At 28.0% G+C, this 11,758-nt stretch overlaps 1 protein-coding gene across 3 annotated transcripts; it reads right to left on the reverse strand.

Annotated features, from left to right (window-relative positions):
• Nucleotides 1-252: 252 nt before the first annotated feature.
• Nucleotides 253-8,863, reverse strand: LOC100158721 (uncharacterized protein). 3 transcript variants are annotated; one of them, XM_008187366.3, is made up of 3 exons: nt 8,626-8,863; nt 3,456-3,543; nt 253-815 (listed from the first exon to the last, which is right to left on the reverse strand). In XM_008187366.3, the coding sequence occupies exons 2-3, from the start codon at nt 3,465-3,467 to the stop codon at nt 462-464; spliced, it is 366 nt and encodes a 121-aa protein (XP_008185588.1). In that variant the 5' UTR covers nt 3,468-3,543; nt 8,626-8,863; the 3' UTR covers nt 253-461.
• Nucleotides 8,864-11,758: the final 2,895 nt, after the last annotated feature.

Raw genomic sequence — 11,758 nt, forward strand, 5'->3', positions numbered from 1 at the left:
CTTGCCTAACTAGGACGATTTTTTTCCTGATGTTTAGTACACATTAAGCTTCTAAATATAATTTTGGATATTATATAATATTACATATTATATTTAATACGCTAAAACGATAAAGAAAACATCATGTTCTCAAATAGGTTCGGTATAGACTACCTGTAGGTATATGATTTTATATTAATCAATATTTGTTTATGTTGATAATATTCCTGGATTAAGTAGGTACTTTTAAAATATTACATTTCATACAACACATTTTTATAATAGGATCATTTATTTTTGTATTATTATTTCAAGTATTGACAACATGTCATCTAGTCTAATGTAATTATAATATTGTTATTAAGTAATTTAACGAAGTGAATTTATTTATACAAAAACAAAGATTTAAAACATGCGTTTATATTATATTAAATACGATGTTTGTATAATGATTATTATTGATGGCCCGTATGCTCTTGTCTTTATTGATAATACGGCATTTGACCCTTTCTAAATTTTTGGAGAACGAGATCTTTGTGATCATGAATTCCGTCACTTCCACTAAATCCGTTGTCATAAATTGGGTGGTCATATTTTGGGTTATCATATTTTGGGACATCAGTAATTGGGTTACCAATAAGTCCATGGTTATGGCCAGTGTGATCTACCACCTTATGGAATGGGTGATCACAATTTTTATGTTTGTGGCTTTTATGGTCATCTACTTCATGGCTCATGTGAGTTTCGTGATTTTCATCATTTTTCTCTCCTTCGTGATGAACGTGAGCACTCATGCATTGTTGTATTAAAACAACCGCCAATAAACATAATATCATCTAAACAAAGTTAATCAATTAAAAATATATTTTACGATCTAACCTCTAAATATTAAATAAATGTCAATAATAAGAATTTGTTTTGTAAAATATCATTAATTTATTAACACAACATTGTATTCAATGCCGAACACTTTTTTTAAGCTTCTTTAAACAATAAACATTTTAAGGTAGGTACTATATATTAGTTTGATAAATATGAATATAAATATGGAAGTTGTTTTCTCGTTTATAATAAGTGTTCACCAGGAGAATTGAATGTAATTATTTATTAATCATACAATTAAAACATTTTATAATATCACTATTTCACTAGGCTGAGCAAATACGCAATATTTTTATTAACTTGTTAAGATAAATAAAATAAAAAAATTTTAGTTGAGTTTAAAATAATTAAAAGTTACGTTTATTTTTTAAACTTCATAAATTTGCAACTTTCACATAACGAATTTAAAAAAGGTGGGCAAGTGGATGTCGCTCTGCTGTACAGTAAATTTCAAGTGTGTCACTCAATAATGAATAGTATTAAAATTGAATTCAATGATATAATTAATATCATTATAAACGAAAAACGATTCTGAGCGGTGAAGGTTTGTCATTGTGGATATTTTATATTATATTTATATTATTATTACTTATTAGTTATTATCAATACGGTAGCCCGTAAGTTAAATTAATATTATAAAGAATTAATAAAAATTGATTACTTTTATGGAACTTTGTTTTAAATTTTTAACCTTAGCTATAAAAGTTGAACATTTTATAACTTTTTAACTATTTTTACGTAATTTATAAATTCTCAATTTGAAAAAATTTCGTCAAAATTCAAACTTGAAATAATTATAAAAAAAATTGTACCTGTGTATTTTTATATTATTCAACTACTATTGTAACAATATATCAGTAGCCTTATATTACATTTTGACGCTTTTTGGCTCAACAAATAAAATTTTATTGATATTCGTAGAAAAAAAAATAATAAAATAAAAATTGTAAATTGCCCGTAAACAGCTAAAACAAGTCAAAATATTTTGAACATTTCATCAAGTATAGGAATTGATAAAATAAACATATGATATAAATTTCAAAAGTCTACGGTTATTCGTTTAACAAAATAAAAATATTGCTACATGAGAAATCGAGTGAATATCCAATCTTGTAAAAATATGAACTTCAAACGCTCATAAAGTTTTAATTTAATTTGCTTGTAGAATTTTTTTTTTTAGGTAGAAAACTTATGAAGAATCTTGTATTACATTTTCATATCTTAGATTTAAAAAGAAAAAATTTAAAATTTAAACATTTAAAATAAAACACACATCATTCTAAAACCAATACATTCATCGCTCCGCTCAGAAACTAAAAATCAGTTAAATTTTATTTTAACTGCATAAATATTCATAATCTGTGCCCATGCGTAATATTAGCAAATTTTATAACAGCACATGCCAAAAAAACAAAAAAATAAACTTAGTAAAAATAGCTCATCTTATAGCATCTAAGTCTGATGAGCAGAAGAAAATAACAGAAATACTGGCCATTCGAATGATAGAACCCTACTAATAGGAGTTATTAATTATTTAGGTTATTATTAATTTATGAGATCGCGGTCCACAGCATTTATTTAAATGTTGAACTGGTCTATTTGGTATTGTTATTATTCAGATACATTTATTTTGTTTGAATGAGATTGTAATTTTTCAATGGAAATTTATATAGGTATAGGTAGGTACGATACTTTGATTCCTATCAAAATCCAGAATCAGTGCATTCAGCACTTAGACAGTCTAAAATTTAGTATTTACAATACGTTATCTTATTAGTATATCGTCTATATATATTAATATTATAAATTATATTTCCGATTATATATTATTTTTTTTTTTATAAAACCAATAATTCATACATAAAATATATATTAAATCTGTATGGAGTTTATATAAGGAAAAACAATAACTTAAAAAAAAATAATTAATTGAATAGTAATTGCACATCATGGGATAAAATAAAACTAAATAATTATGTTATGATTTTATTTTAAAAAAATGTGCATTCAGCACTTCGACAGTCAACAATTTAGTATTTACTTACAAAACCCATATATTATAATATACATAAATATGATTTAAATTATTTTTATTTCCTATTTTAAATCTTTAAGGCATATATGAAGAGAAATTTAACTTAAAATGATTATAAAAATAATTAACTAATAAGTGGTGGGTTACTGCAAGTCATAGAAAACAATACATTTTACGCGTTAAATTAGAAATTAATTTGAAAGCTTAAAAAATAGTAAATCGTTATGTAACTTCGTTAAAAGCATTTTTTTTATATTACTTAACGTTAACATTCTAACTTGTCAATGTTCAATCTTACTGTTTTAAACGTTTATAATATTAAAATAATTGTAAAGCTTGAATGCATAAAATATGACTTATTATTCTGTACTCTGGAGGTATCTACTGTATTCCTAATGAAATCAGTTTATTAATATAAAAAATATTAATAAATTGTTTAATTGCATAATGTTAAATAACAGAGTTTTAAAATGTACAAAAAATAACTATAAAGACAATTATTAATATTTTTAACTATTAATAGTAATTTTGTTTAGCTGAATGGTATATAGGTACTTACTGAATATTTCATGATGTTGAATGGAATGAATGTCTTTAGCAAAAAAAGTCTTGAAAATAATCAGAACTGTTACAACTCTTTGTAAAAACTGTGAATAAAATGTAAAAACACCTCTATTTAAATACAGTGGCTGGAGTGATAAAAAAATTATCTATACAATTATGATGATAAAAATGAGAGGTGGACCTCTATATTTTTGAGATTGGTTTTAATTAATTGATTTATATTTTTTTTATACCTAATCAGTAATCTCATAATACAGGATGTAACAATTGTATTATTTTTTTTTCTTTAAAGTGTTATCCGTTAGGTCAAAATGATTGGAAATTTAATACAAGGAGCCTCACACGTTGTTAAAACAGAAGTTTTAGAAATATTAAAAATACATGTGCACGATTCTTTTTTATAAGCATTTAAATTTAAAATGTTGACAATATTTAACAAATTTAATTTAAAATGATTCTGCGTAAATTCGTTTTTTCAATGTTGTGCATGGGTCTGAGACAAAAAACAAACAGTGTGCTGACAATATCCTCTTAAAAATCTAAAAAGCAAGTACTTAGTTTTTAGTGCTAAGATTTAGGACGAGACTAATGTTTAAATCAAGTGTTATAAACTTGGGCGGTTTTAAACTCGGCCACTAAATACTGGTTAGATAAAAAGGAGATGAAAAGGTCTAATGTAAACTCCACTAGTTTTATTTTCTTATCTGTAATGAGTACCGTTTATGGAAACTCCGCAAGTGTTAAGGACTTGCTCACGTAAAACTAAATAATATATCTCAACTAAGTCAACTTAAAAATTAAAAAGCAGGTAAGTGGATGTCACTCTGCTTTACAGTAGGTAAACGCTCTTTATTTTTTATATACCTACCCTCCGTAAAGAAGTTTCCCTTCAAAAATAAGAACAAAAATAACACACACATCATTTTAAAATCAATATATTTAATGTTCCACTCATAACTTAACCAAAACCGTTTTAGAATATGATTTTGATATTTTGTCCTAATTCATAATCTATAGGTACAACCGCAGATACTTGTAATTTTCATTAAATATTTATAATATTAGTATTTCTATATTGATTTATTTATGGGCAAAAATGCGTTGAAAAATTAACACAAGGCTCCTGATATATACCACAGGCAAAGGCCGCAAGCAAAGGTCGCATTTCGCCCAAGACTAAAATTGCCTTCCCGTACGAGCCATGCATTTTTTGTCACGCCTCTGCATTCATCGATCACGCAAAGGCAGGTATTCAGGGATCTATGCAACAACTTGACTATAATTCTACGACAACAATATTTGATGACAGAAACGATTTATTTATTTTAAACGCCAAGCATGTATGTTATAATATTGAGATATGTAACCAAAATTTTATGTTTTGTAGGGACCGTGGTATAAATTTCAGTGTCTGTGCAGGGTATACGCGCGTGAAATGCGAGCGCAGCACTTTTGGAGATTCCCACTTTATACTGCCCGCTGGACGGAAAAATCACACTTTCCAGAACTTCAGCTGTTATCGAAAACCAAACTTAAGGTGCAAGCGTGACAAAAAAATATTTATAATACATAGGCAATATTTTTTATAAGCTTTTAAAGTTCAAAATTTATCAAAATTTATCAAATGTAATAATGATTTTGAAGTTAAAAATTTAAAAATGTTGAACTGTTATAGCTAAGGACTGACAATTTAAAACGAATTGTCACGTAAGTTGTTAATTCTGTAACCAAAAAATCTAAACATATACATAGCCGCAGTTTTTTTTTATAGTAATTTAAGTTCACATTTGGACGAAATTACATAATAAATGACCCAGAATAAGGGTTTTAGTTATTTTTTTGTAACAATATTCTAGGGTGTCAAACCGTCTCTGCTCAGAATCGTTTTTTCATATCTAATTTTACATCATTGAATTTAAATGTAATACAATCAAATACAGTGCCTCACTTTTATTTTACTGTACACAGTGCAACATCCACTTCCGGCTCTTTTGTTTTGTTTCCCCCTATCCTAAGTACAGAATGATCAAATTTACTACCAGGAAAAGTCTCCAAAGTTGATAACCTTTTTTTTCTTCTAGAAAAAGTTTAAGTATTTTAACACACACACACACACACACACAAATACAAACCCACTAAAATAAATACACATTATTGTAAAACTATAATATCTTTATAAATATTAAAAAAAATTGAAAATATCAAATACTAATTACGTATATAAAATGATAGTTTAAGTATAGAAGTGAAATATTATTACAGTTATAACGATTAATATTAAATTTTTACTTATAATAAAATAACAAAAATCGATGAAAAATTAAAATATATTATGTACATTTTTGGTACAAAATAATTTAAACTTTTTAAACGCGTATAAAATATTGAGTAATTATTTTCGATATAAAAACTGAAAGCAGTCGACAATTTTAAATGTCCATAAAATATTAAAATATGAAAATTACAAAAAAAACAAGAGCCAAAATATTTTGAATATCATATCATGTAAATTTTGATATGGATATTTGGTTAAATAAGTCAAGGCCTGGACACCACTCACTCGAGAATTATAACAAAAATTATTATATTTTAGTGAATACCTACCAGTTTTACATAAATATTTCTGTTATTCATTTTTTTTCCTGATTATTTTAAAAGCAACTGGGCATATTTTTTACTTTTGACTCTCCATAATATCAATTAGATCCAATTTGCTATCCAGATAGGTACTACCTTACAACCGAAGAATTTCACTGTGCCAAAAGATGAAGACATATAAATAAATAAACAAAACAGACATAATTATTGTTAAAATAACACCTATACTTTAATCGTTCAGCTCACAATGTAAAATGTCAACTATATGAATATTTAATAAGTAGGTATAACATGATTTTTTTATTTAGTTGAATTTTTATAGTCTGTGGGGGTGATCAGCTATTTTAACTGTGTACCATCTGCAGACTGAAAATCAACATTAAAATTTTAATAAAAGTTCGAGCGAAGTGTTGTATGTTGTGGCCCTGCACCGTAGCTAAATATAGTCTATGGTTTAATAGGTAATATAGAATTATTGTGTCACTATGTAGGTCGCTATGGTGTCTTGCGGTGGATCATACTATGATAAAATGTATCTTTTAAATGTTTTTGAACCACATACCTAATGAATATTATATTAAGAGTCTGTCAGCGCACTATTTGTTTTCTCCCTCTGGCTCACACGCAACATAGACAAAATGCATTTACGCTAAATCATTTTTACTATGTGTTTAAGTAATCTCAGAGTAAAGTCACCCATGACAAAAAAGATAGAGAATAATACTTTTGAGGGAATGACATATCGATTTGTCTAAATATTGTCTCAAAACAAATTAAACATCATTTAAATTTACAACATTTTTTTATATATTTTGAAAATGGAATACAAAGTCAAATAATAATAAAATATAAAATCGATATTTTATTCTCTCAAAAATATTATTCTCTATCTTTTTTGTAATAGGTGACTTTACTCTAAGGTTACTTAAACGTATAGAAAAAATGATTTTGCGTAAATGCGTTTTGTCTATCTTGCGCGTGGGCCAGAGAGAGAAAACGAATAGTGCGCTGATATCCTCTTAAAATTGATTTCTGCTTCTCGTGGCACGGTCGTAATATTTTCGCACTTATATACCTATAACAGTGGTTCCCAACCCATGGGCCGCGAGCTATAGGTATAATATTAAATATTATATATATTTAAAATAATATTATTTTATATTTGTTGTTATATTTCTGATCATAATAATATTTAATCAATTTTAACTATAGTGTACAATAAGTGTACAAATAACGATACGACATCGAACATTTGAACGTAGTTTTAACTTATATAGTTCGTTGATTATTAATGGGTTTCTGTTATTTGTCATTTTTATCGTATTTATCGTGCATGGTGTGCGGGTTGCGAAAACCTAATAGGTCTTTTGATTTCGTAAATTGGTAAACTAGTTATTTTGCGACAGTGGTTTATGCGTCGTGTTGTCGTGTGTCTGTTGTGAGTTACTACGTAGTATTAGGTACATAGTGTCATAGTACACACTATTAACTACGCTACACGTAAATATGTATGCTTGGTTTCGAACTTGGTCTTGTCGTAAGACGAAGCTGTCGAGTGATGAAGGAACTAGTAGTAGTGGAACTACTATAGTAGTGAGATTGTTGATGTGTCAAGTTTGAATATAAAAAAGATCGCTAAAATCGCACTGAGAAACTTGATGGGCTTTTTTGACAACTTATCTATCTGAACGTGCTTTTTCTACTTTAATTTATTTAAAAAATAAATATAGGAATAAACTGAATGTTGTGAGTGATTTAAGACTAAAACTAACAAGTTTTATTCCAGATATTGACTTTCTCGTGAAGAACAAGCAATTTCAAAAATAACATTACATTGTTTATCTTGTGATAAAGTTGAATAAAGTTTTAGATTCTGAGTGGAACGATGAATGTATTGATTTTACAATGATGTGTGTTTTTTTTTGTGTCTGTGTACACGATAAGTAATCGAAATAATGCTTCGATTTTCAACTTCAGTATCTTGTTCGATTGGAAAGTGAATATCGTTGGTGAATTATAATATTATGTCTTATACCTAGACTGACATACCGTTTCCGCTCAGAATCGTTTTTCTTATACAATGATATATCATTGAATTCAAATTTAATACCATCCATTATATAGTGACCCACTTGTAACCTATTGTACAGCAGAGCGAAATCCACTTACCCACCTTTTTTTTATTTAGTTTTTAAATTTTTTATTCCTAATAACTACATATACATGTATATAATATATATATATAATATATATTATATATTGTAATTGTATGAAAACGTAATTAGGTATGCTATGGGTGGGCCTCAAATATTTTTAACAAAATTAGTGGTCCGCCAAACTAAAAAGGTTGGGAACCACTAACCTATAATATTATAAAGATACCGGTTCGAGCATTTCGTTGTGATCGGCCCGTGCGTATTTGGTTCGAAATATATTCATTTGTTATTTTTTTATGCCTAAAGCTGCACTTCCACACTCCACTCAACCGTGAAGGGTTAAATTATAATATTAATATTATTATTATTATTATTATTATTATTATTATTATATCACATACCTATACCTACCTAGTCGAGCGTGTCTCGCCGCTTTCGTCGTCTAAACAACCAGTTTTCTAGTGGTTATCGTTGAAATTCTTCAACCTGTTTTGTGTCGCACTGCCTACAAAATAATATATTACTTACATTTTAACGGAGGGGGACACATAATTAGAAGGTCAACCGGTCGGCCGTGGATCGCTGCACAGGCCACGATAATATTGTTGTACGCGCAGACTGCAGATGCCACATAAGTACCTATAATATAATATTACTAACTATATAGTGTACAAGTCTACAACGTAATATTATATTATAGGTTCTATGGTTTCGGCACCGGCAGACATTCCGCGTTTCATAATTTCACGTCGTATATTATATACCTACGTTGTATATTTTCGTCGTGCAACTAAACACTATAATCGTACATATTATAAGTTCACTCCTGTGACTCCTAGAAGTGCGTGTCTATAGCGATGGAAAAAAACGGGCTCCGACACACCCATAGTTATTATAATATATAATAAATAAGTAATTTACAAAGGTTATTATCGAAACCGAGAATATTTAAAACCTTTTAATTTGCAGGAATACGTATGGGACTTATCCATCAGTGGACAGTCCCGCCCCACCCACGTCCCGTCACAGTCTTGAGTATAAGTTGATTTATGTGGGGTGTCAAGGAGGAAGGAGTATCGACAATTGTATTCAAACAATTTTATTCCCCCCCCCCACCATCTTGAAGGTACTTTAGTGACTTATATTAAACACTGAGCTCTAAAATATTTACTTCTTCTTACTATATATATAATATTCATTGTTCTCAAAAACTGCAAACTTGTGATAAAGTACCTACAGGACACAACCTTACACTTACAGCAAACTTATGCTACTTAAGTCAAAACTGCACAAATACAATGGGTTGAACTGCACACTTTTTAAAATTGTTGTATTCAAAAACCTTTTATTTTGTAATGATGTATTATCTATTATTTATCACCTTTGTCCATAGATTAAAAAACTTTATATAAAAATTTAAAAAATGTAAAAATATATAATGTATATAATTCAATCGGTTTTTTTTAAAAAAAAAATGTTTACAACATTTCCATTATTATGCACTCTGAATTGTCTGTACTTAAGATCATCAAGTACTAAACTGCACTTGCCCCTTTTATTTCTATTAATAATCTTAAACTTATCTATCTGTTACCTGGTGCAAATAATAGTGTGCGGTATTTTGTTATACAAAGAACCAATAAACTGTACGGTTTTTATGTACCGATCTTTTTGGTGTCGAAATCATAAGTGTGCGGTTTTATTATGTAACCATATTATTACGTAACAGATACGCATCTACTGTGTTTCTGTTTTAGTTTCATTGTTTTGGTCTTCGTAAAAGAAAATATTTATACATTTTTTATACCTTATACTGCTTAAGTTGGTACTACACATCACGGCGTTAGACGATTTTAACGGTATATACTATTATATACATTTATAGTGTAGGTAGTATAGGTACATACCTATTATGTAGTATGTACCTGACAAAGACCACAAAGACCGCCTGACAAAGCATTGGTGCATTGTTCAGCTGTTTTATACTTACATTCTCTTTTATACTACGTCTGAAAAATTGAGATGGACGGCGGTTTGCGTATTATTTACTTCACAATATATACAAGTGGAAGGTGGAACGCATTTCATTGGCATTATATAAAACTGCAATGGATTCCACTAATAATTTTGAAGTCAATGGTTAATTTATTTTTACTTTTTATTCAATTTATTTTTTAAAGTAGGTAGGTTTTTTTTAAATTTCAATGGAAAAATAGCGTCTAAGTGGGTAACGCTTTGAACCTTTGCTGATCAGTGTACATTAGGTGTCTAAAAAGGCACTGTAATGGATGTGTTCAACTTAAATCCAATGATATAAAATCATTGTATATGAAAAATTATTTTGAGCGAAGTCGGATTGCCAGCTTATGGTGTATTACTAAGCATATTTTAAGATATTATTGTGATCAAAGTAATTAATTTTACAATTATAGACATTAGTACCTACTACAGTAGGTTAAATACATTTTTATCGAAAAATTGCATTTAAAAATGTCATTGTGCGTATAAAGTATAGTAATATAGGTATTCTAAAAGTTTCTAATATTCACGAATAATATTTTGAAATGTTGTAATTTCGCCCAAATTTGAACTTAAAATATGCGTAATAAAGTACTGTTTATATATTTTTTTAGATTTTTTGGTTACAGTATGAATTGTTTATGAGAAACATTGTTTTAAAATTTTTGAGATTTTAATACATACAACTACTATTGTAACTACTCATGACTCATGTACAACCTATTTTGTTACATTTTCAAGCATTTCAACCAAACTAATTTTTTTTTAATTGAAATGTATAGAAAAAACTGGCCAAGTGCGAGTCGGACTCACGTACGAAGGGTTCCGTACCATCATCAGCTATTAACATGTTGGCCACACTGCTTATATTATATATTCTAGGATTTTTAGCATTTGTTGTTATAACGGCAACAGAAATACATAATCTGTGAAAATTTCAACTTTCTAACTTTCATGGTTCATGAGATACAGCTTGGTGTCGGACGGACGGGTGGACGGACAGCGGAGCCTTAGTAATAGGGTCCCGTTTTACCGTACGAAACCATAAAAAAGAACTAAAAACATTGATAGTTTCAAACTTCTATAAAAAAAAAAAAATGATAAAAATTGTATGTTCCTAATTTATTATGGTTAATAGTTTTTGAATTACAATAAAATATGAAAATATTCCCACGAGGATTTGTTAATTTACGGGTGATTATCCAATGTCTAACTTCAAATGCTCATAAAAAATCTATTTAATTTTCCGGTAATTTTTTTTTTTGGTAAATTTAGGAAAACTTATTTTGTTTTTATATCTGAGATATAAATAATAAAAATTTTTTGGAATCTAATAACAGTTAACTTTAATCGCACAAAAAACATTAATGTAGTTTAAATAATAAACTTGTTTCTAGTAAAAAACACTTATAAAGAATATTGTACAAGTTAAAAAATATTTTGAATTTTCAACTAAAAATGAATGAATTTATCTTTGTAATTTAGACGAATATCTTATAAATTTAAATGCTTTTTAAAAAATATT

This window comes from Acyrthosiphon pisum, chromosome X, assembly GCF_005508785.2.
Source record: "Acyrthosiphon pisum isolate AL4f chromosome X, pea_aphid_22Mar2018_4r6ur, whole genome shotgun sequence".
Lineage (NCBI taxonomy): Eukaryota > Metazoa > Arthropoda > Insecta > Hemiptera > Aphididae > Acyrthosiphon > Acyrthosiphon pisum.